This window comes from Barbus barbus (genome assembly GCF_936440315.1).
Source record: "Barbus barbus genome assembly, chromosome: 15".
Classification (NCBI taxonomy): domain Eukaryota; kingdom Metazoa; phylum Chordata; class Actinopteri; order Cypriniformes; family Cyprinidae; genus Barbus; species Barbus barbus.
Genome location: NC_136743.1, coordinates 29,936,273 through 29,963,853, shown reverse-complemented (window position 1 = coordinate 29,963,853; position 27,581 = coordinate 29,936,273). Strand labels below are relative to the sequence as shown.

The 27,581-nt window shown below is 35.7% G+C and overlaps 1 protein-coding gene across 1 annotated transcript in view; it reads right to left on the bottom strand.

Annotated features, from left to right (window-relative positions):
• Positions 1-23,844, bottom strand: part of LOC306880889 (corticotropin-releasing factor receptor 2-like) — a gene marked incomplete at both ends in the record, with an annotated part of 45,091 nt that extends 21,247 nt beyond the window's left edge. Inside the window, 10 exons of the mRNA XM_079434691.1 lie at positions 1,769-1,904; positions 4,705-4,790; positions 5,277-5,349; positions 7,083-7,143; positions 11,959-12,112; positions 12,839-12,956; positions 13,668-13,774; positions 14,509-14,594; positions 23,517-23,636; positions 23,724-23,844. Coding sequence (XP_079290817.1) covers positions 1,769-1,904; positions 4,705-4,790; positions 5,277-5,349; positions 7,083-7,143; positions 11,959-12,112; positions 12,839-12,956; positions 13,668-13,774; positions 14,509-14,594; positions 23,517-23,636; positions 23,724-23,844 — 1,062 coding nt within the window. The remainder of the gene's footprint in view (positions 1-1,768; positions 1,905-4,704; positions 4,791-5,276; positions 5,350-7,082; positions 7,144-11,958; positions 12,113-12,838; positions 12,957-13,667; positions 13,775-14,508; positions 14,595-23,516; positions 23,637-23,723) is intronic.
• Positions 23,845-27,581: the final 3,737 nt, after the last annotated feature.

Below are 27,581 nucleotides of genomic sequence, written 5' to 3'. Positions count from 1 at the left end.
CAGGTGACTGTCTCAGGTCCGATCTTCTGTCACAAATGGGGCCAGACACAACAGGTAAGTGAATAACAAGCAGGTTTATTGAATAGCAGGAGATGGGAGATCGTGGAGAGCAATGGCAGGTGAGTGTGAATACTGAAACCAGTCCCTTGAAAGTTGCGCTGAATAATGCGAGCTGAGGAGTCCGGGAACGAGAGGGATCAATGCGGGAGATTCACTGGAGTAACTCTGGCGTGTATTTCGTAAACTGGAAGATAAGTATAAACAAGTTAGTAGTATAAGGGAGTCAGGTACAGTTTGCGGTAGTGAACGGTAGACCAGACGATGATAGACTGGGTGCAGCGTGCTTTTGAAGGTGACTTGATTGAGGATCGGCAGGTGCGCGTGATCAAAACACAGGTGAGTGAGATCGGGTGTAAGTGGTGATTGATGATTGTGGTGACGGTGGAGACTGTGACTGCGTGACTTCTCTGACACTGATTTTGTACGTTTGCCCACTTACAAAGAAATTATCAGTCTATAATTTTAATGGTAGGTTTATTTGAACAATGAGAGACAGAATAACAACCAAAAAATCCAGAAAAACACATTTTAAAAAAGTTATAAATTGATTTGCATTTTAATGAGTGAAATAAGTATTTGACCCCTTTGCAAAACATTACTTAGTAACAGAGGTCAGACGTTTCTTGTAGTTGGCCACCAGCTTTGCACACATCTCAGGAGGGATTTTGTCCCACTCCTCTTTGCAGATCCTCTCCAATTCATTAAGGTTTCGAGGCTGACTTTTGGCAACTCAAGCCTTCAGCTCCCTCCACAGATTTTCTATGGGATTAAGGTCTGGAGACTGGCTAGGCAACTCCAGGACCTCAATGTGCTTCTTGAGCCACTCCTTTATTGCCTTTGTGTGTTTTGGGTCATTGTCATGCTGTAATACCCATCCACGACCCATTTTCAATGCCCTGACTGGCTTCAATGCCCTGGGCGTTTTGATTTTTTCCCCACTGTATGTGCATTCAGTAATTATGTTCGCCTATATACTGTTTCTATATACTGCAGAACATTTAAAAATGAAATAATAACCATTACAAACATAATGTAGCTAATTGCAATTTCAGCTGAACGCCTACACACTTGTCCTGTTTTAGTCTTGTTATCTTTCAGTTTCTAGTTATCAGTTTCTAGTTCTGAGTCTAGTTATAGTCTTGCCTTGCCTGCTTTCCTGTGTTCAGATTCTTGCCTGTGTATTTTGAATTACCCTTTCGTCTCGCCGTCCGGACTCTGCATAGACTATTGCAGTGTACCTGGATTATCTCTGTTTGCCTTGGCCATTGGATTACGTTCGTCATCGTTTGACCCACGCCTGTTTACTGGACTACTCTTTTTTTCTTGCCCTCGATATACCTTTGTGCCATTGTCTGACCCTAGCCTGTATTGGCCACGTCTTTGAATAAAGCTTTGCAAATGGATCCGCATGCCTCTCCACCTGTTCACTTCGTAACACTTTATTGTTATTCTATAATTCTTTCTTGATAATAATACTTTCCAGTGAGTTTTAGGCATGCAATTAACTGTTTGACCAAGATTCATGTTGGTAACACAGACTGAATGAAGAGTTTTGAAAAAATGGCTTTACTTTTGGTCAGCTATAAGGTACTTAAATTTAACTATTTTTTTTTTCACCAACATTTTCTCTGAACTGCAGTTCTAGAAATGTGATAGAGAGAGCAAGACAGGCATGAAGATCTTTGTAAAGACATAATGTATCACTGACCTGAAAGGACTGTAGAAATGAGTTGAAATATATAAACACAATTTGAGATATGTCATCCTCGCCTGGGTTCACAAAGAACAGCATGTATGTGATACCAAGTAAAGGCAGAAGCACTAGAGTTGCCTTCACTGCTTTCCTGCAGTCACAGAAAGAGAGAAAATGGAACAGTGAAGGAGAGGAGCAAAAATTTTAATTAGATTTATGGCACATAACTGATTTGACACATTCCCTAGCTTCAAATACTGATAAAACGTATGATAACTATTAGCCATGTCAGTGATAATAAATTCACACCAATCAGGGCTTTTCTATATTTAAACTAAATTCAGATGTCCCAAATGTAACATGGTTGCAGACCATATAAAATGTAACACTCATAAAAATAAAGGTTCCAAAAACGGTTTTTGTAGTGATGCAACAGAAGAACAATTTTTGGTTCCCCAAAGAACCTTTCAGTGGTCAGTTCTTAAAATAACCTTTTTTGTGGGGGGGGGGCTTTTTTGCAAGGAAGGCTTTTATAATCTAAACCTTTTTCCACTACAAGGAACTTTTTGGGCAGTGGAAATATTCCATGGATGTTAAAGGTTCTTCATGGAATCATCAATGCCAATAAAGAACCTTTATTTTTAAGAGTGTACAGTGTAACATTTCAACATCTGAAGGTTAGGTACATCAAAGGTACATAAAAACATGGAGTTCCTGCTCTCCCTGGTCAGGTGTGAACTGCAGAGCAGCTGAATTTTGATTATTGTTTGCTATAATGACTGTGTGCCAGAGATGTCATGCTCCAATAAGCTCTTCAAATGGAATCATTTCCATTCCATTCCAAACCTTTAATTTCCTGTTACCTTTAAATACAGTAGTTTGTCTATAATGTATAATTTGGCCTCTTATCAAATGTGACAACAAAATATGGCTGTAATGGACATTAAGCAAGCAGAAGAGAAAATGAGAAGAAAATCTCAAACTATGATTTTCAGAGTGACTGTAAGAAGTAAAAAAAAATGTGCACTGTTCAGCAGCAGCTCTAATATTTTATATATATACTTAGATATTTAAAGCTAGGAAAAAGCAGACTAATATTTCATTAGTATAATAAATCACTATGCTAGTGTTACAATATTGCTTCTACTTCAGTCTCGCACTACCATAGTTCTTGCTCACACATCTCTTTCTGTGTCATTGTGCCGCTTCAGAGCTGCCTACTTAAAACCCTGCCATATTGACATAAGTATATACAAGATACCTCTGTACACTGAAAACACCTTTTTGTGATAGGCTACATCACGTTTCCCTTAAATCTTCTGTTATAAACCCCACCACACAATTTTAAACAAAAATGTAATCTGTATGTTTAAAGTTTTCTGTTTTAATCGTGTAGGCTATACTGTATATTATTTGAATTATCAGTGCAAACTGCTTTTTGCATGCACTTTATAAGATTGTGTCATTCACAAACTATTCAATATTTACTATTTAAAAGTGTAATGGTTGCTACACACCTGATTATACATGAAATAAGTTCTATTTATACATGTTTTGTTGGATGTAACTTGACTTGTATTTTGCAATACCTGATTTATATTTAAATGACACCACTAATGCATATTTTCCTTACTGTCAATGTATTATGGTTTGTGCAAGGAATATAAAAGACCATGTATGCTGGGTTAAAAATGTCAAACAATAATAGCAGTAACTTCAATAATATGAAGTATTCTTCTGAAAGCAAAAGCAACCCACACACATAAACAAAAAACAAAACAAAAAAAGCATGTGCTTTCATCCACTTTGCCAACATTGTATGGCAAGTTTGCCACAGGTTAAGCACAATTGTTTTCTTCTGAAAATGTAAAAATATAATTAAAGTTAGTAAGTATGGGTTCTGATGAACTCTGAAATCCGAGCAACAATGAAATTCTAACCTTTTTTAGAAAAGAGCATTAATTATACATAAGCTTGTCCTCAAGACTCAGACTCACTCCATTAATACTTAGCAAATCAAGTGAAACGCCACAACAAAGTTTGCAAATGCAATCTCAGCAAACTCAGATGAAAGGTCTCATTTTATTCCCTGCTCTGACTGAAGTAAGTATTGCCCTGAGATACATTCACACATTAGGAAGTCATGCTTTCAGGGCAAAAGCAAAAAAAAAAAAAAAAAAGAAAATCTAAAATGGTAGACTTAAATAGTGGAAACACTTAAAAGTCCTGAAACTTTAAATCCTCAATCCTCAAAACCAAGTAACCTCAGGTGACGTGACAACACTGACTTGTATAAAGATAAAGATTAGCTTTATTGGGTTTAGAACAGATAATGGGTTTAGTGTCTATAGTGGCATGCAGAGAAATCTAGATCACAGTACAAGGTTAAAAACTTTTAATCAGGTAGGTAGGTGCTGTTTTCCTTTATCTATGGTAAGGCATTGAAAAGAGTGCATTGAAACCTTTATCATCCTTAACAGTGGGGTTCCTCAGGGATCTATCGTTGAGCCTCTTTAGCTTGTACCTGAACGATCTTCTAGAAGCTTGTCCTGATGTAAATATTCAAATATATGCAAATGACACTGGGATTTATATACATGCTAAAATTAGAGTACAGGTGGTGCTAAAATTATCTTCTGCAATGACAAAAAAAAATCTGATTGGCTTACTCAATTCTGTCTAGTGCTAAATGCCCAGAAAACCACAAAAATATCACTACAGATGCCAGTAAAATGTACCTGAATTCAGTGATATTTGTTTCTCACTTTCATATTGCATAATATCATGGTCACAAGCAGGAAAGTTTTGAAAGGGTAAATAAATAATGACAGAGCATTTACTTTTGGGAGAACTATTCCTCTTCTGAACATGAAACAGGATTTCATTCAGCCTGAGCCTACACATCTTACTGCTCTTGCCCATTACAGTTATAGTGAGTAATAGTTCTTTACCTGTATTGTATTGTTTCAGATGTGGTAGAGGCCCTCAGCTTTGTCATTAAAATGCGCACAATGTTGAAAAGGAACACAAAATTTATCTATATCGGAGAGAAAGAAAATAGATGTGGGTCAGTGATTGTGCATTTTCTCGAAATAGTTTGATGTTTCTGCGCATAACATGCAGTCATTTCAACCTGTGGAGAGCTCATAAAGACACTAGTAGGTTTTGCCCCTGCAGAATGGCTTACATTAAATACTGTTATTATAATGCTTTTACATGAATGGAACAGATTCAACTTCTTAGCTAGCAACAGGCCAATAATTCTCTTAAAGCTCAAGTGCTAAAAACAGCAAATCTTGCTATCAAATTAAAAGCTGATATCCTGGAAAGGACTGGCTTAATTATTTGCTGATGTTAATAATTCTTCAAAATCGCATTGGGTTTTGCATTTACATTTTGGCCATCTCAGTCTTTGTAATGGTTTAAGAGTTAATTTTTGTTCACTTTCTTTCAAATTCTTCACACTGTTTCTCTATTTGCTGGAGGAATTGACAACCACAAATCAGAGGTAAGCAATACTTACAAGAAGAACTAAAATCACAGGCCCCTGATAAATGTAGTCTATGTACTTTCCAGGTTCCTTCCCAAACCAGCATCTGAAACACAAAGATTTTGTTGAGTGTGTGGACTACTTATAGTTTACCATTTATATAACTCTGTGCTTTTGCAGAATAATAGAGAACCTATTTGTTTACTAAAAATAATACTGTTACACTTAAAGTATTAAAAAGTTGGACAATTAGTCTCAAGAAGTACTGAAATAGTAGACATTCAGTTCTAGTACTATTCCTATACTTACTACATAAAGTTATTTGGATAATTAAAAAATATACTTGATATTTACATAAGTTTACTTAATAAAATTAATTTTAAGTGTACTTCTTTTTTTAAGGGTCCTATGACTTCTACGTAATCAGACTTATTTTCACTTTGCAGATGATAAAACGGTTTAAAACTCTTATAAAACTCTTATAGACTTGTCTATAAGAAGAGCAAGGGATCAGAGTTGAGAGACGAGAGTCATCTCAAAACTGCATAGCAATTCACTTACAACGATTCAAAACACCAAAGTGTTGAGGCAGTGTTTATTTTTCCAATTCCGTTTTTGGGTTACTCTTTATTTTAAGGTGTCCTTATTACAGTGTAATTATCCATTTAAGTATTGAGTAATATTAATTATCTGCATGTACTTGGTATTTGGTCAGGGTTAGGATTAGGGTTTGGCTTAGGTTTACTTGCATGTAATTATGCATAATTTGCTGTTATTGTAATAGTAAGTACATGCAGGGGGGTCATGCACTCATTATTTTTGAGGGGGCACGAGTTGGGGGGGGGTCGTCATGTGACACACAGCAGCCACAACAGCACTTATGTTTTATTTATTTTCCTTTTTATTCGAAACAAACGCATTAACCATATCATGAAATATCTTGATTCTCACCTTTATAGATTATGTTAGCTGATCTAGTGGGCGATGGTCAAAGTAACCTAATAATGTAATCTATTAAATATGGGTGTCATGCCATAACATATTTTAATACGACTGACTTTATATTTAATGTGAATTTAACATTAAAACTTAATGTGAATAAAAACATTGTAAATTAGGCTACTAATCATAACACTTTCCGTGTACAGAAAGAGAGCAAAGAACACTTACATTATAAAAGAAAATTTTCACTGACGGTCTAGAGTTCAAGCACTCTCAAAAACTCCCAATAAAATCACTGAAGCTGTTTACACTATGAAATTAATATCTTACTTACATATTCATACACACATTTGCACTTTATTGTTTCTGACGAGAGAATTCGCCAGAAAGAGATATTCAGTCAGCGAGCAAGTGATGAAAACATCGGCATGTTAGTGATGACTCATCTAAACACCTCTGATTGGTCATTGCATTCATAAACTCAACAGCATTGTGTGTGATTGGATTAAAATACGCAGTCCTGTAAAAACGCATCTCTGGCTTAGCGCCAGCACAGATTTGAATTTAGCAGCTGATGATAGATGCACTGAACTATGGAAGAATATTCAGGACTTTTTTCAAAAGGAAATGCAAATTGTATTTTCAATTGCGTTTTCCACATGTGGGCACATAAATTGTGACAAAATCCAAATCCAATTGCAAATCTTGCATTATCTTTTGCATTTTCGCTAAAGTGGACTATCGAAATAAAGTTTAACCGAAATTCCACAAATTTCCAAGTATTCTAATCATAGGCTGATTAATTGACATCTCTTGCCAGATATACTCTACAATTACCCTGTTCAACGTTTTTTCACTCTAATCATAAGCATTTCTTTCTGCAAATCAGCAACTTACTGTTCGTTTTCATTGTACAGTTTTCCAATGGCCCACGCTATAATTATCGGACACGGTATACCTGAAAGAGAGAAGATTGCATACAATGGCAAATCACACTTCACAGACAGCAACTGAACAAAAAAAAAAGCGTGAAAATTAAACATTGTTTTCCCATAAGGTGATTATCTATTGAAATGTACTAAACAGCTGTGCCATTTTTGTGTACAATATTTCAGTGCAAAAAGCGTTTTATACCCCAACCACCCACAGCTTAATCAGGCACTACATGCACTGAACCCTGCGCTGTGGGAAGTTTGTGTGATTTTTTAAATATGCACCTCATTCACAGATGTCAGCACTATTTGCCTGCCACAATTAACACTGAGCTATTACTGCCCCCAGAATGATGGATGAACAGAAATGCATTTGAAAAATGTGAATTTCTTTTGATCATGGCATTCATAAAAAGATGATCAAACGGCAGAAGAAGAGTGTTAAACACTGGCACTTTTTATATTCGTAAACTGGGAATTGCACCCTGCTGATTACATGTAATACCATTTTTGAGCATACTTAGGCCAATACCCAATATATAGTATGAACTTGCATGCAAATAAACAATGCTATGCAAGGGCACAATTCTCTATTGTATTTTAATGAATGTTGTGAAGAAGATGAAACGATATTGAACAAAAGCATTCTCTGAAGTGTTTGATCACACACACTGTAGGTCAGTCTTATTTCAACAAAGCCAGATTAAACAAAGGGTTGGATTATGCATAGTGTTTCAAGGCCAGTGATTTCTTCACCTAAATGAGCAGGGAGCAAGAGATCATGAATTTATTAGGAATTTACATGGAGGAGCCATTAAACACATGGCTGCTGAAAGTCCCCAAGAAAAAGCTGATTTTTCAACCTACAGTGCAAAATTTGTTTAACAATGACCAGCAGGCTGCTAACAGACCACATCAGATATTGACCCAGAGAGATTGTCATGAATTACTTGAGTCTATGTCATCAAACCTATTCATTTTGCAAAATGCAGCTGATGCCAGTAAGCTCTCAACGATACTGGCAGCTTTTTAATCGCATTCACGTGTATCACTTTTGCATGCCTATGCATTTCAAAACATTTTCACATTACTTAAAAAAAAAAAAATAACGTTAATTTCTATTCCTCTGATTCCTTTACCCCCACCTGCTGGCTATTGGAAAAAACTTGATTCAGTAATCTCTCAATATATTTGGAATGGTAAACGCCCCCGAATTAAATGATCTACTTTACAGCGTAACAGATCAGATGGGGGCTGGTCCTTTCCAAATTTTTAATTATACGCTGATTCCTTTACTCTTCGTGCACTGTCAGCCTGATTTAAACCAAATGTGTCAACCTCACGGTGGGCTATTGAAGAATCTCTTGTTTCTCCACTCAATACAGAGCATTTGGTTTTTGCTGGTGTCTCACTTAGACAATGTAAACTTCGTTTTGGCCCTATCATAACACATTTTATTTCTACTTGGAGAACGGTGACCAGGAAGATAGAGCCAAACTTGAGGTGGCATCGTCATTTACCTTTGTTCCATAATAATAATTTTTTATCGGGTAAAAACCCATTTTAATATCCAAAATGGGTTAAATGTAAAGTAAATTCCTTTGGTGACATTTATGATGATAAAGGCCTGAAATCATTTCAAGATATTAAGGCTCTCTTTAATCTATCAGGAACCTTCTTTTTCATGTATCTTCGTATTAGATCAGCGCTTCGCACATATGGGGTTCCCTGGGATCCTCCCCACTGATAATTCTGTTATATCTGCTTCAGTTATTTACTCTTTTCTCCTCAAACAATCATACAAACCATTATCCATAACAACTATCTTGTCTAGGATATCAGTGGTGACTTACAAACTTTGTGTCCCAAATTTGGTCAGAAAATAATCACATCATCCTCAATAAACCCAAACCATCAGATGATCCATTGGAAATTACTACATAGACTCTATCTGTCCCCTTTAAAACGCTTCTATATGTATGTGTCACCTTCCCCAAATTGCAATTTATGTCCGCCATTAGTCAAGAAACAGAGCAGGGGTCATGATGATCACAGCTTGAAGAGCATTCTAAAAAACAGCTCACTCAAAGCGAATCTCATGTTTTAAGTTATTTCAAATTTAATTTAAGTTGGATGTGACTGAAAATGATAGTCTGAGTGGGTGAGTTGTTTGCTTTGTAATTAGTTCCTCCATTTCCACTAATTAGTTTGACTGATTCATGCCAATTTACAAACTTTTTTTTCTAGGCCGTTCACTGATCGGGATGAAATCATTTAAATAATAACCTATGTGGTTTACTTTATAGAAGAATTTGAAAAGTGTCAAAAAAAAAATCCAATAAAAACTGAGGAGACCATGTTCTCATAACTATAAATGACTTTTCATTTCAGACTGAATTAATTATTTTCACTAAATTTGACACTTATGTAAGGGCTCACTCTGAGGGCACAGAATTTTTTTTTTTCAGTAAACAGTGTTCTCTGATAAGCTAGCTGGGTAGATTACTTATAAATTGTAATCCGTTACTGATTCCAAATTACATCACAAAAATTGTAGTCAGTAACGTAATCCATTACATTACACAATTTAGGTAATATAATCAGATTACTTTTAGATTACTTTTGGATTACTTTTGACCTAACTCATTTATCACATTGATTTAAACAGGATAATCTTGTACTATAATGATGTAAAAATACAAAGAGGGAGAAAATATATTCCTTTCACTGTAATTAACAACATGAAGTGCATTAAACATTATATTACAAGGTTTCCCAAACTGGGGATCATAAAGGAACTGCACGGGGTTTGTGAGTTTAATGAAAGGCTAACATGTAATTAAATCATAAAAATGTAAAATTAAGATAAATCGTTTTAAAATAACAATCAAAATAATTCACTTACTAAAAAATAAGAAATATTTAATGTTTACCTGCATGCCATATGACCAATAACCAACATCAGAGAACTGAGAACATGCAAATGTGATACTTAAAATATTTATTTTAAAATCTCAAGGGGTCATTGATTATGATTTCCCTTTTTTAACTTTAGTTAGTGTGTAATGTTGCTGTTTGAACATAAACAACATTGGCAAAGTTACAATGCTCAAAGTTCAATGCAAAGGGAGATATTGTCTTTTACAGAACTGCTGATTGACCACCCCTTTAAAGTAAATATATCAGGTGAAAGAGACAAAAGGTTTGATAATGTCTGATGTAGAGCTTTATCAAACTATACACAAAATAATTTCAAGAGAGCACATTCCTTAGCAGGAGTTAAGACTTCCCCTCCCAGCATCTGCATTTGACTAGCTGGCCGATTTCCTGCCCTAAATCTCCTTATCTCAGGAGACCTCTAAAAACCAGGAGAAATTTCAGGGAAACATCTGGATGAATTCCAGAACAGGACTTCACTGTGGCTTTCTTATCACTTAAACATAATTCAACCAGAAACAGGACAAAGACCTCGGTATTTGGACATGATCTCCTGACCGTTAACGCATAAATTCAATGATGCTATTAACCAGGAAGACCTTTTTACGATGAGACTCTGAGCTTGAAGTTTTATAGACACACACCCAAAAGTGACATTCCCATGACCTCCCGTTTCTCTCCAGCATTCCAAGAAACGCGCCTTTTCTTCTCTTTGGCAGAACAAAGAAAATGAAACCTTTATAAAGTATTTCAAAAGGACAAGTAATAATCGTCGCTGCTATTAAAGCCATATACTCCAGAGACAATATATATATATATATATTCAGGTTGTATTTTATTGTCATTTATAAGCTGTAATAATATTGGAACCGATGGTAGTTTTGTAATCTTTTGATGTATAATCTTACCCTGTAAACAGGTCACTAGGGTTTAGTTTCATATGCTTGGTGTGAGTGTTTAGAATGTAGGATGTTTTAAGTGATGCCTTAACCAGATAGCATATAAAATTAAGGTATTTTCTTCGTGAATGCCAAATACCTAATGATTGGTGTTGAACGAGAGCTGATTTCATTGGCAAGAAGTCTTATTTAAATTAACTTTTATCATCATAATGTATGATTACAACACGTATAGAAATCTGCTTTCAATAGTTTCTTCATGTGACAAAATAGCTGAGCAGATAATGTATGCACGGAAAGAAGCCATGCAGGGCGGGGCTCGGCCCCACAGGAAGAATTCGATTGGGTCAGTCGCCCGTGGGTGGATCCAGAATCGGGTCGTTTAAATGGACACAAGAGCTTTGTTCATTGCTGCTTGCTTGCTCATGCGCTGACCTGCTTGAAACTTCGGCTCCTCATCTGATCGCGCTGTTAAGCGCTCTCAGCCATATACCATCTGGCAAGTAACCACTTCATCAAAGTTACGAACAAAGAAACTTTAACATCTGAAGCCATAAGAACTTAAACAAACTTGCTAAGCGCGTAATTACGTCACCGAGAAGGCAACCGCCAATTACAAGCGGGCATCCCCAGTGACATCACACAATGACGACTTCAGCAGCCATTCCGCAGCCGGGGTTCCCTCAACCAGGAAAGGAATGAAACAACCCAGAGCAAGTACAACTATCTTCATATCTTACTGAAGCTGGCTGCATTCATCTTTAAAAGTAAAGATAAAGTTCTCTCTGTGGCATCTAGTCAATAGTGTGTCCTCTACGTGGCATATTAAGTACCTTTGCAATGTTCAAATTATTTGTGATATTCACAAGAATCACATGAAATACTGAAATGTTCCAAATAAACCAAAAAGAATAGCCGACTACATTTCAGCTTTCTTATTCAATGCAAATTGCAGATGATTAGGCCTTTCAAAATAAGCAGACTTGTGTAGAGAAATCAACTCACACCATCCAATGAAGAGGAAGACCCATTTTCGAAGCATGTCTGTGGAATATGTCATCACAATAGCCGTGTGAAGATAGCAGCCCTCCACAAACATCCAGAAAAAATTGGTCACCACAAAGTAATTATAGATTGTTGTCATAAGACGACACCAGGGCTGTACAGAGAGAAAGGGACAGGGTGTTAATTGAGGTGAATATAAGGATGTTTTATAACACTGCAAACCTTTTACAGACTTAAGGATAAAATAAAACCTTTTATAGGTCATGAAACAACCTCACGTCTTAGGTTTTTCAAACATTTTAAAATGTGTTTTATAAGGTGCTATAACTTGAACTCATGGAAACAACATCTATCAGTTTTGGACTGTACACTCAGAAAAAGGTACAAGCTGTCACTGAGGCAGTACCGTAAACTAAGAGGTACATCTTTGTACCTTATTTACCCCTAAGCGGTGCGTGTTAGTACCTAAAGTGTATATTTTGAAATGCCATTCATCAAGGCTATTTATCTGTCTTTTGCTTTGGAAAGCACTCCTCTCATGTCACTCTCAATGAACAGTCATTTTTAGTCTAAATTAGCATTGTATGTTAGAAACATAGAAAAATGAAGTATGTTTGACTTTTGATCTCTTCTCTTCACTGTCAAATTACTTATAAATAAATATGCTGGAAGACTCTAATGAGGCACTAGATACCAGCAGACTAAAATAACACTAAAGTGTTTTTACATTGAAAAAATACCCCATGCAATACCTTCAGTAATACAGCAATACAATATTGGTGAGGAATCGTTTGGCAATGTTATAAATGTAAATGTTAGAAAGCTACTGATGGCTTTACATACTAATACGCTGATAAGTCAATTCATAAGTGTTTCATACCTCATTCTTCTCATAAATGTTTTCGTCAATCAGTTGAAGCAAAAACCACATTACATTCCTCAGAATGAAAGTCGTAATTAAGTTCCAGTGGATTATGTTGCGAAGGCATCGGATGCTCCTTGAATTTGAAAAGATAAATCAATGAAACAATCATTTCAGCAATTACACTGTGACACAGTTTTAGCATTGCATGAGCTGATTAAGGACTTATATATGCATGAATATGAATCTGTGCAAAGAGGAGCCAGAGCCAGAGTTAGAACTCTGAACATGTATTTAAGGAAATGTTCAGTAACACTTTCTATTCATAGGCATATTTAAAGATTATGCGTTTAATTTATTTTTCAAGTGTTTCACCTGGGAAGTGGAAACACTGTGACTATGGTGCTATCAAAATATTGTGGTTTGATGAGCATCACATCAGCAACCTTAACTCATGCAATTAGAGTAAATAATGACATAAATTGTCCTTTAGCATATATATGATCCTCATTAGAATCTAGGTTTCCTTCATTTTCAATTTTTCCTTCATTGAATTAGCATTTCCTAACTTTAAGCACGGCCTCAGCACAAGGCATTACTCACACTCTACACTCTCAGAAATAAAGGTACAAAAGCTGTCACTGGGCCAGTACCTTTTTAAAAGGTACACTTTTGTAATTATTAGATTCAAATATGTACACTTTAAGTACTAATATGTACCTTTGAGGTACCAAAATGGACCCTTTAGGTACAAAATGTACCTTTTGAAAAGGCACCGTTCCAGTGACAGCTTTTGTACCTTTATTTCTGAGAATGTATGGTGATGAAAATGAACCAACACACTTACCTCAAGCACAGAAAGAGAATGAAGGCGATAACGAGAGCTCCAACAGATATACAGTGACCAAAGTAGTTGATGATGAGGGCTATCTTGTAGTGCATGGGGTACTTCCTCTGTAAAAAAAAAAAAAAAAAAAAAAATTATTAAAGAAGGAACTCTTTGTCCTAACATATGAAATGATAATAAATGATTGCAATTATGGCACAAATCAATAGTTGTTACTCCGAGACCAATATTTTATGGAAGCTTCCAAAAGACTAAAAGAGAAACAGATTAATTTCTATATTTCTCCTGAGTCCTTGAATGAGGTCACAAAACTGTGACAAAGCACTAAAGGCATCCAATTGTCCTTTTGCATAATGCTTGCACGCAGAAGTCATGTGAAGTGAGAAGTAAGATGAAGACTATATATCAGTTACACAGCATCCAATACTATGTATATGCTTACTATTTTTTATGTCAAATACGCTACTCCATAACATGCGATGATAGAAAAATAATTGCGCCAAATGGATTACATTCCATATATATATATATATATATATATATATATATATATATATATATATATATATTATTATTATTTTATTTAAATCTTGTTGACTTATAAAAGACCATAATCAAATTTCATATATTCACATTCAAGACCATATTCAAACATGAAACAACAATAGAGTAAACATTGCAGCTGGTGCAGAGGACAATGCGAGAAATGTTATTACAGCGATCCCTGTTGGAAAACCAATTAAACAAAGGGTGTCAAATTTACTGTAACTCACTTGACAGCTGTATTTAAAACTTTATGCAAAGGCATAAGAAAAGAAAGATTCATTGCACATTTACCCACCTTTTCCTCTAAAATGGGCTCACAGTTGGAGTAGTTACTTTTCATTGCCCACGTGCCATTGTCCAAACACTCTCTGTATGCAATTCCTGCAGAGAGGACAATGAAAGCAGAAGTTCATAAGTCAGTGTAGTTCTTAAAGCCCAAAAAGTGTCTTTTAGTTTCTGTGCATCTCCTTGTTTAATTGTTCAGTGCTCATAATAAGTTCAAATAAATGGTTAGTCAAAAACTTCTTAGAAGAAAAGGTCCTAACTCAAGAACTTGCTGAATGCACATGTACTTTATAATATAAAACAGCTTATTGGAACTGACTCATTCAAAGTTTTACCCTATTTCAATGGCTGTTGGCTCGGTCTAGAATAAACCTTCCAGTTAAGAGTTCACCTATTTGATATGTTTTGATATGTTGGCTATTTGAAAATGAAATATGCAAATGCACAGAAGGATTTACTTCATTTCTTATTCCTAGGTGTTGATTTGAATATCTCAGAAAATCCAGCATGCTTAAATTGTCTTTGCGCTACCATTTTTTCCCACTTCATGGAAAATTTGTATCTCTTTTCCAAGCTGCACTTGTGAACTTAATAAATTAGAATTTTTCAAAATCCTGTTAATATGCTGCATCTCATTATTATGGTAATTTTAATAGAGACGTCAGAATTCACAAACAGTCAGCTGTTTTTATCCATACTGAATGAAGAAGAAGTCACTTATTTTTCAGCTTTTTTTTCAGCTTGTTTTGCCAAGGATTATTATTATCATTGATTGATTGATTGATTGATTGATTGATTGATCACTTTGAAACAGACAATCAAATTTGATTAATCAAAATAGGATTGTTTAATCCTATACATTATATATAAAACCACTTGAAAAATATATACTGTAAGCACAAAGCAATCCAAGCAAACATCAAATCTTCCCATCTCATGATTTTCCCGTTAGTGTTGTATTAATGTAATATGTCATTTGTATTAACTCTCGGCAAACTCCTTTACATCTTAGTATTATAAGAATCTAGAAAGTTTCTCCCTATCACCCAATTAAATTTCATATGCAAACAGATTATTATTGCCTTGCTCACCTCCATCTTGACATCTTGACACCTAAAAAAGATCACAAGATGATTCTGGAAGAATTAAAAGTTTGTGAAGATGATACTGAGCTAAAAGTCTCTGAAGGACCCCCAAATCGTCTTTACAATTCCCTCAAAAGGGTCTGCACCAAACTGGGTTCTCTCTCATTAAAAATAAACAAATAAATAAATAAATAATGAAAGAGAACATTCATTTTCATTCAACATATCCAGAAAATAGATTTATTCACGTTTCGGGCCCAAGACCTTCATCAGGCATATACAAATATACTACTACCACACAATCTAATTAAAAAAAGAAAACAAAAATTACAGCAGGTACATTTATTTTGTATTGACATAGTGAACTTGCAAAAATGACAGTCCTCTAATACTATTAGCTGAATACATTAATAAATGTTAACTGACATTGACCATAAATAAATGCAAAAAGAAATAAAACAAAATAAATGTAATGTAATAAAGGCCAGGATTCAGTGAAATATCTTTACAATCCTCCACGACATCATTACATCCATCATTCTGTGTGTATTTTGGTTTCTTTCTGTGGATTGGTTGCAGGATATGACAGCAACTGTCTATGTAAAAATACTAATGCTGCCAAATGATTAATCAAAATAAAAGTTTTTGTTTGCATAATATATACGGTATGTGTGTGTACTTTGTACATTTATTATTTATGTATAAATATACACACATACAGTATATATTTTTGAAAACATGTATATGTATTTGCATGTATATATTTATATTCATATAATATATATTATATATATTAATTTTATTTTTTTCTGAAATATATACAGTGGGGGAAAAAAATTAAATAAAAATATTTGATCCCCTGCTGATTTTGTATGTTTGCCCACTGACAAAGAAATTATCAGTCTGTAATTTTAATAGTAGGTTTATTTAAACAGCGAGAGACAGAATAACAAAAAAATCCAGAAAAACGCATTTCAAAAAAGTTATAAATTGATTTACATTTTAATGAGTGAAAAAGGTATTTGATCCCCTATCAATCAGCAAGATTTCTGGCTCCCAAGTGTCTTTTATACAGGTAAGAAACTGATATTAGGAGCACTCTCATAAAGGTAGTGCTCCTAATCTCAGTTTGTTACCTGTATAAAAGACACCTGTCCACAGAAGCAATCAATCAATCAGATTCCAAACTCTCCACCATGGCCAAGACCAAAGAGCTGTCCAAGGATGTCAGGGACAAGATTGTAGACCTACACAAGGCTGGAATGGGCTACAAAACCATCGCCAAGCAGTTTGGTGAGAAGGCCCCATCAGGGCCAGGGTATTGAATTCATATTATAAGAGGACTTTGTACTGTGAAAATATCCTGCAAGTTTCATACTGTAGCTTAAAATGTCCTTTTTCTTAAAAAAAAAAAAAAAGCCATTTATTCAGCCAAGCTCCAAAAATGGCTGATTTGGATATTGTGTTATCCAACACCCACTGCATTCAGTCACTTAATGGCTGAAGCCTTGTTCACATGTGGAATTCCTGCTGTCGCTATAACGATAGTTGTATACTGCACATTTGGACATATCTTTAGAAAAGATCACAGATGATATGGATGGTAACGCTGATATCATTTTGATTTGACTAGGAATTAGTGCTTGTTGCTAAAGTAGTTACATTCTCCAGCTAGAGAGTGTATGAATTATATGAATTACAGCTGTGCTAAATCATTCACCAAATAAAAAATCTGTTAAAGGTGGGGTATTCGATTTCTGGAAGCGAATGTTGATATTTGAAATCACCAAAACAAACACGCCCCTAGCCCAAAAGGGTCTCACCCCTATTTTGATAGCTCAGCCCCACACATACACAACGTTATGTGAAGTATACATGAATAAATAACTAATCATTTACTAATGATTTATGATCATTTGATGATTTACAACAACATTTTTTGATTATTTAGAGCACATTTGTGACATGTTAACATATCACTTTTATCTACAGATTTATATTATGTATAGTAACTGATTATTTCATCAATAATGAAATATTTTAAATGACTTTTAAATGAACTTTAATATAAAGTGTTAACCTGTGAAGCAGAGGGAGATACCAGCACTGAGTATCTGTGCCTTAAAATGGATAACTTGGAGAGACTGCACCAGACAGCTGGATGGATCTTGCCAACAGGAGGGTTTAGACACAAGTGCTAGGTGAAGTGCCTTGGGCAGCGACTCTGGGCAGTGACACCATGCTATTACGCATAACTTCGATGCAAGCAATAAGTAAATCCTTCAAGTTAGGTTTGTCTCATCGATTTAAGTTAAGTCTGAGAAAGCAAATATGATTTCATTGATAAAAAACTAATTTCATTGACAAAAATGTGTCCGTAATTATGTAATGCATTCAGCTGATGGGAATTTTCGTGTAATCCATTGTACTCACTGTGATAGCAATGTTTAGTTGCATGTGCTGTCTATGTTGTTTAGCACTCACTACACTAAATCAATAATGCAAATCAGGTAAAGCTGCTGGTTATAAATCTGCTGGTTATAACACTCTTCTCCGTAATTTGATGAATTACTGATGCAACTCTCTTTTTAAACAAATGTCTGTGACATTATGATAAACAAGCAGTGCTGACCATTGTGAATGAAACACATAATAAACCTAATTATAAAACACAGAAAGGAGGTATCATCAGGTCACTATGAGCAAACAGAGATATATTTTACTATTACAAATTCACATTGAGAGCAGCGAAAGGCTTAAATTTGCCTAGGAGCCCTCTATTATCCTCCAGTGTGAAAGTCACATCAATACACTGAACAAAGTTACATGCTGTGCAAGCTCACAGGAGGAAACAGCTAAGCACTGATTTGTGATCATAAGTAGATAAGAGATATTGGAAAATCCACATTTATATGCATGCAGTGATTTTATCGTTAAGTCATATTAATGTGCAATGATAAAACCAACTGCAGCTGGAGAGAGATTACACATAGATCATACTGTATTCAATACTGCATGTCTGCTCCATGTCTTTTGAACTAATGTTTCAAGATCTGAACATCATGAGGTCATGTTAATCATGTACATGCACAACAATCAGAAACTATTATTTTTTTATTAATGGATGATATTTGCATCCTACAGTTTGGTATTTTTCAGTGGCATTTATTGCTGATTTATAAGGACATTATAGCACGCTGTCAATTTATGTCAAATACTGAATTAATGTTTAAAAAAAATAGCCTATATTTCATTAAACTATTAAATATAATCAACATAAAGTAAAACAGAAGCTGTATGTAAGGTACAAGTTAACATAATAAATGCTCTTTAAACGCATAAGAAATAATTGGGCCATCTTATGTTCGATTTTACCAATGTTGTCTACCATCGCGGTAGAATTTAATGAATGAATGTATTTCAAATTATAAGAAGTGTTTTCCACATATCCTGTGTTTTCAGATAACAGACAATATGATAAATATGCAAAAAGTATGCAGTTGTTATGGGAAATCTCTCACACAATGTTTCACCAAAAATCGCAACTTTTCCATCCAACTCAGTACATCATGTTATTTTAAGGCATATTTATTCAGATAAAATAAGTTATCCTTGAGGACATACATTTGTATAATGGCACAGGTATGACATGGGTATTACAAGGAGAAGGTGACTTATGAGGATATTGCCCCATGTCCCCACTTTTTAAAATGCTTATAAATCATACAGAGTGAGTTTTTTTGGGGGAAAGTAGAAATGCACAGTCTCCTGTTATGGCTAAGTTTACGTGTAGGGTTGGTGTAGGGCAATAGCACATGCAGTTTGTACAGTATAAAAACCATTACACCTATGGGATGTCCCCATTTTCACAGAAATAAATGTGTGTGTGTGTGTGTGAGACAGAGAGAGAGAGAGAACTTCACTGTTCTGCTTCATTTCACACATTAAGGCAAAGAACATGTGGCAGGGCAGATAACATTGTCTGCAGAAGCACATTTGGTGAGCAAACAATTGGCTAAATTATTAATATCATGTAATTTGTATTTATGGGCGTTTCTTCAACTAGGGGCACTTTTAGGCTTGTGAAGTTGAATAAAAAAAACTTGTTCAAAAATCACGTAATACAATCTCATAAGTTTAAATAATTTGTCTAGTTTTAAGGTCTGTAAGAGGACAAACTTAGATTACAAGAGAAATTGTTAATATTTTACATTTTTTCCGACCTGCAATGAACAAATGTCATTTCCACCACATCTCAATATACAGCTGTTATTTAAAAACATAATAACTTATGCCACTCAAGAATTGTCTAAGATCATTTTTGTAACTAGTTTATTTCAGTTTTTCCACAATGTACAATAATTATACATTTGTCAATGAGATAAATTAACTGCCCTAAGGACCAAATGCTGAACTGTACACCTGTCACACTCTGAAATTTAATATTGGTTTGGGCAAGAGCGTATTAGAAAATAAATATCTTGAATTTTTATATTAAGTAGAGCATGATCTCGTAAATTGTGGATACATTTTTAATGTGTGATGAGAACTTTTTAAATATTTTTAAAAAATGTGTGTGGTGATGGAAATGACAGGGTGGTGGTGGAAATGACAGGGTGGTGGTGGAAATGACAATGAATTAACGTGAATGTAGAGAAACAGTGATATTTATTAGAAAAACTCTTAAATCATTACACTCAGAAAAATCAATTCACAAAGTCATTAAACATAATCACAATTGTTTTTAGTGTAGTGCTGAGTTTGATGTATACAACTGATTTGTCTCACAGATGAACGGTTACAGTGCATACTGTAAATAACTGACACAACTGATGGCAAGGCAAAAATATAATGATGCAACAAAAAAATTAACACTCATCTTCTGTAAAGAGCAACTGTAAAGAACACCCGAGCATTTGGTAGGTCCTTCCCTCTAGCTATGATGTCATCAGCTCTTTTTTCACTGCTGCTCCTATCCCATCAGCAGGGCCTTTTCCGTGGCCAGCCTCCAGAAAGTTCCAAGTCCCGCTTTGACAGATCTGCAATTGCTTTTACTACTCCTTTTTCTTTTTTCCTCAGGTATCTCTCCCTGTCTCTTTTAAGTCTTTCTTCATATTTTATAGGGTCAGCTTTTATTTTGTCCCTATAGGCCTGTGACCTTTCTTTTGTTGTCTTAGGTGGCATCTAAATGAAATAAATTAATCTAAAAGTATAATTTAGAAAAAAATAATATCATAATACAAACCAGATTCCAAAAAAGTTGGGACACTGTACAAATTACGAATAAAAAAGGAATGCAATAATTTACAAATCTCATAAACTTATATTTTATTCACAATAGAATATAGATAACATATCAAATGTTGAAAGTGAGACATTTTGAAATGTCATGACAAATATTGGCTCATTTTGGATTTCATGAGAGCTACACATTCCAAAAAAGTTGGGACAGGTAGCAATAAGAGGTCAGAAAAGTTAAATGTACATATAAGGAACAGCTGGAGGACCAATTTGCAACTTATTAGGTCAATTGGCAACATGATTGGGTATAAAAAGAGCCTCTCAGAGTGGCAGTGTCTCTCAGAAGTCAAGATGGTAAGAGGATCACCAATTCCCCCAATGCTGCGGCGAAAAATAGTGGAGCAATATCAGAAAGGAGTTTCTCAGAGAAAAATTGCAAAGAGTTTGAAGTTATCATCATCTACAGTGCATAATATCATCCAAAGATTCAGAGAATCTGGAACAATCTCTGTGCGTAAAGGTCAAGGCCGGAAAACCATACTGGATGCCCGTGATCTTCGGGTCCTTAGACGGCACTGCATCACATACAGGAATGCTACTGTAATGGAAATCACAACATGGGCTCAGGAATACTTCCAGAAAACATTGTCGGTGAACACAATCCACCGTGCCATTCGCCGTTGCCGGCTAAAACTCTATAGGTCAAAAAAGAAGCCATATCTAAACATGATCCAGAAGCGCAGGCGTTTTCTCTGGGCCAAGGCTTATTTAAAATGGACTGTGACAAAGTGGAAAACTGTTCTGTGGTCAGACGAATCAAAATTTGAAGTTCTTTTTGGAAAATTGGGATGCCATGTCATCCGGACTAAAGAGGATGACATGGTATACAATGCTGAAAGGTATATCCAAGTTCTAGAACAACATATGCTCCCATCCAGACGTTGTCTCTTTCAGGGAAGACCTTGCATTTTCCAACATGACAATGCCAGACCACATACTGCATCAATTACAACATCATGGCTGCGTAGAAGGAGGATCCGGGTACTGAAATGGCCAGCCTGCAGTCCAGATCTTTCACCCATAGAAAACATTTGGTGCATCATAAAGAGGAAGATGCGACAAAGAAGACCTAAGACAGTTGAGCAACTAGAAGCCTGTATTAGACAAGAATGGGACAACATTCCTGTTCCTAAACTTGAGCAACTTGTCTCCTCAGTCCCCAGACGTTTGCAGACTGTTATAAAAAGAAGAGGGGATTCCACACAGTGGTAAACATGGCCTTGTCCCAACTTTTTTGAGATGTGTTGATGCCATGAAATTTAAAATAAACTTATTTTTCCCTTAAAATTATACATTTTCTCAGTTTAAACATTTGATATGTCATCTATGTTGTATTCTGAATAAAATATTGCAATTTGAAACTTCCACATCATTGCATTCTGTTTTTATTCACAATTTGTACAGTGTCCCAACTTTTTTGGAATCGGGTTTGTATAAATATAAAAATAAAAAGTATTGTAATTTATTATAATATAAAAAGTATTACACAAATCTACTCTTGCAATCTATATCAATTGTACTTTGTAACCATAAATGTCATTTCCACCACATGCTGTCATTTCCACCACAGAGGGCAGTGTGGTGGAAATGACTGTGGTGGAAATGACATTTCTGTAGTTTTTCATGACAAGATGGAAGATAGCTTCACTGATTAGCTTTGAATTAATACTTAGCATTTAATGTATGCAAAATACTCTTATTTAACTTAAAATTTTTAACTTTTTAAAAACACCCTTGAAGGTACAGCATGTTTGGAAATGACGTAGAATAAATATATTAACTGATCAAGCAATATTTACCTTGATTTTTCTTCTTTTGTTCTTGATGAAAATTTAAAATTGCCTCCCTGTCCAACATGTGCTCTGATGTCTCTGAACATTTCCATAGAAACCACCTAAACAATCTCTCACCCAAACTTTTTAAAGGGACATTACAGTGTTGTGGTGGAAATGACACCAATACTGTGCGACAGCTATATTTTGTATAAAAAGTAATATTGATAGTGGTTTCACATTAAATACTATAATGTATTTTAATTATTTTACTAGTGCTTAATTTAGGTATATTAATAGTTACCAGATAAGTCATATTTTTTAACTGTATTTTCATTGTTGAAGTTAAAAAGCCTGGGTGTGCGACAAGGAGAAAAGAGTGATTTTGATACCTATAAGGAGGTTGAAAAGTATGAAAAAATCATAATAGAGAGGTAGTAAAAAGTTTTTAAGGAGGTTTTATTGTTAGTTTGAAAAAGAAAGAGGAATTTGTCCAAAATTATATGTATTTTTAAAAATATGACCAAAGTACATAAAAGTGCCCATAGTCTAAGAATCACCCTTATAACAAATGTAAAAATAGCTTTGAGAGGAAGAATGCCAAACGCTATAGGCTGCATGTCCTTTAAATCTTAAAAGCTGTGAAATGTTCAAACATAAATGATAAAATATCTATCTATCTATCTAGCTATCTAGCTACTCACTGACTCACTTTGCAGAGCACATTTTCTATATATATATATTTTAACTTTGACTGAAGGACTAACAGATAAATGGGTTATGCACATAAATGCAAAGGGTCGCACCAACCTTATCCTCGGACGTTTTTAATGAACAGAAAGCAGAAAGGAGCCACTTACTAGTGGTGTTGTATTTGACGCCGTTAATGTACTCTGGACAGGGTCGCTCAATTATCCGTCCAGAGTTACTTCTTGGCCAGCAAGTTCCGATTTCATCCGTGGTGGCGTTACAATAGAGACCTTAGAGGAAAATACAACCGGTGTTGATTAATGTGCATTATAAGAGCTGAATAAAACCAATGCGCCAACAGAGAAGGTAATCCCCACCGTCGACACTCATCGACGCGAAAGACGAATTCTCGTATAAAGTGTCCTGAAAAGCATCCATAAGAGTACAGTTGGTGTCGCCGAATTCCTCTATGAAGAACTGAAAGAGGGACGCATCCATGATTACACTCAAGTAAAGGCTTCAGTGGGTAGAAGAAGCGATGAGTCTGCCTCCCTGTCAACTTGATACAGTTCTGTCTCTTCTTCACTGATGACAAATGCTCCTTGAGTGCGTGTGACCGCGCGATTCAAGCAATCCTGGGGATTGTTTTGTGCGCGCGTCCATTGACAGGACCAGGGTGATGTCATGATGAAGTGTCGAGGATCAAAGCGGCCGCTCTATCAAGATTTCCTTCTAAAGACTCCTTTTCTTCATTGCCCGTTAACGTCCTAAGATATTTTGTTATTAATGTTTGAAATGTTAAGATAATCTGCATGTCCACATATTTGCACACTGACACAATTTTCATAATTCCGGCTCTATATGCCACCAGAATAGAATTAAAATGAAACAATAAAAATGAAATTGAAGTGCAGACTTTAAGCTTTAATTAATGGGGTTGAACAACAAAATAACATAAAATGCTTAGGAATTACAACTATTTTTGTACAGTCCTCCCATTTTCAGGGGCTCAAATGTAATTGGACAAATAAATATAATCATAAATAAAATGTTAATTTTTAATATTTTGTTGAGAATTTTTTGCAGGCAATGGCTGCCTTAAGTCTGAACCTCATGGACATCACAAGAGACTGGGTTTGCTCCTTTGTGATGCTTTGCCAGGCCTTTACTGCAGCTGACTTCAGTTGTTGTTTGTTTGTGGGTATTTCTGCCTTTAGTTTTGTCTTCAGCAAGTGAAATGCATGCTCAATCGGTTTGAGATCAAGATATTGATTTGGCCATTGCAAAATATTCCACTTTTTACCTTCAAAAACTGCTGGGTTGCTTTTGCTGTATGTTTTGGGTCATTGTCCATTTGTACAATAAAGCGCCGTCCAACTTTTTGCATTTGACTGAATCTGGGCAGAGAATATATCTCTGTACACTTCAGAATTCTTCCGGCTGCTTCTGTCTTATGTCTCATCATCACTAAACACCAGTAACCCAGTGCCACTGGAAGCCATGCTCATCCCATCACACCGCTCCACCATGTTTCACAGATGATGTTGTATGTATGCTTTGGATCATGAGGTGTTCCAAGCCTTCTCCAGGCTTTTTTCTTCCCATCATTCTGGTACAGGTTGATCTTAATTTCAGCTGTCCAAAGAATGCTTTTCCAGAAGTGGTCTGACTTTTTTAGATGTTTTTGGCAAAGTCTAATCTGGCCTTGTTTGCAGCTTGTGGTGAACCCTCTGTATTTGCTCTGGTGAAGTCTTCTCTTGATTGTAGATTTTGACAGTGACACATATACCTCCTGGACAATGTTCTTTTCTTGGCTATATGTTGTAAAAGGGGTTTTCTTTGCCATGGAGAGGATCCTCCGATCATCCACCACTGTTGTCCTCCAGGTCTGAGCTCACAAGTGCATCCTTTTTTTTTTTCTCAGAATGTACCAAACTGTTGATTTGGCCACTCCTAATGTTCCTGCTATCTCTCTGATGGATTTATTTTGTTTTTGAATCCTAACAAATGTCTGTTTCACTTGTTTGTGAGCTTTGACTGCATGATGTGGGTTCACAGCAAGAACTTTTTGTTAAGCAGACTTGGCAACCCTGGATATTTTCAATATGTTTACCTGTTTACCTTTAGCTGTTTCAAAGATTGACAAATCACATTAGAATTGAACCACTCAGCTAACCACACAAGGTGTCACGAATCCAGTATATGAACTTCGGTTCACTCACCACCAGAGGTCACCCGCTCACCACGTAGAATCTTGCACTACACTAACTGTTGCACTTCACCTCGTACTACAGTTCCCATCATCCATTGCACTGATGACACACACACACAGCTGATTGTACTGATTACACACTGATTATACAGCTGATTCCCATCACACACCTAACTTAAGCCATGGACTTCCTCAGTCAGATCGCCGAGTATTGTTTAGCGTTTATTGCAGTCATAGCTGATAGCTACTTTACGGAGCCACTCCTAGTTTCATAGACTTAGTCTTGTCTAGCTTGTTTACCTGTGTTGCAATTCTTGCTTTTGTATTTTTGGACTCTGTTTGCCCCTGCTTGGACTATTGCTTGTGTACTCGGATCACCCCTCTTGTCAAGCCCTTTGGATATTGTTCACCGATCGACCCCCCACGCATGCTCTTAGAATACTCTTGTGTCTTGCCCTCAACATATCTTTTTATTAATGTTTGACCCTTCCCGTGTTTTACTTTGTTTCTAATAAAAGCTTGCACATGGATCCGTACGCCTCACGTCTCGTCGGCTCCGTTACAGAAGGTTTATAAAGTCTAGTTATTTTCATTCTTAAAATGCACATTATAACATTGTTAATAATGATGTTTTCTAACACTAATTTCTGTAACACCACTACCATGTCATCTGTGGGTCCCAGTGATGTTATTTTCGTGGCTCAATCAGATAGAATGTCAATTAAAATGTTATCACACTAAAAAATGTTTAACAACCCAGTCGCTGAGTTTGTCCATATTTTACCCAGCACTGGATTGTATTTAACTCAGCATTTTTACAATTTTTACATTTTACAATTTTGTGCACAAAATGAGCTCATTTCAAATTTCAGCTAATTTCAGGAAACGGCGTTCCTGATTTCCAACAAGAATGTCAAATTTGGACTCGTCTGACCATAAAAACTTTTACACTTTTTTCCACTTTTGAAACAGTCCATTTTAAATGAGCCTTGGCCCACAGGACACAAAGGCGCTTCTGGACCATGTTCACATATGGCTTCCTTTTTGCACGATAGAGCTTTAGTTGGCATTTGCAGATGACATGGCGGACTGTGTTTACCGACAGTGGTTTCTGGAAGTATTCCTGGGCCCATTTAGCATTTAGTAATGTCAATGACAGAATCATGTCGATGAGTGATGCAGTGTCGTCTGAGGGCCCGAAGACCACGGGCATACAACAAAGGTCTTCGGCCTTGTCCCTTGCACACACAGATTTCTCCAGTTTCTCTGAATCTTTTGATGATGTTATGTACTGTAGATGATGAGATTTGCAAAGCCTTTGCAACCTGACATTGAGGAACGTTGTTTTTAAAGTATTCAACAATCTTTTTACGCACTCTATCACAGATTGGAGAGCCTCTGCCCATCTTTATTTCTGATAGACTCTGCCTCATTTCTGGAATTCGGGTTGTGTGTGTATATATATATATATATATATATATATAGAAACACACATAAAATATGAGGTGCCAAACAGGAAATAATTCTATAAAAATCTGAATATATACTTAAGTCTGAATAAATAAATGTAAATCTGATATATGTATATGTGTGTGTGTGCATGTTTATGTGGTTTATGAGGACACAAATTTGTATAATGACATGGGTATGACAGAGGTATTACAATATGAAGGTGGTTTATGAGGACACTGCCTACGTCCCCGTAATTCAAAAGGCTTAAAAAACATACTAAATGGTGTATTTTTGAAAATCTAAAAATGCACAAAGTCTCCTGTGAGGGGTAAGTTTAGGTGTAGGGTTGGTGTAGGGCAATAGCACACACAGTTTGTTCAGTATAAAAACCATTACGCCTATGGAGAGTCCCCATAAACCACAAAAACCAATGTGTGTGTGTGTGTGTGTGTGTGTGTGTGTGTGTGTGTGTGTGTGTGTGTGTGTGTGAGACCCTGGACCAAAAAACCAGCCATAAGGGTAAATTTTTCGAAATTGAGATTTATACATCATCCGAAAGCTGAATAAATAA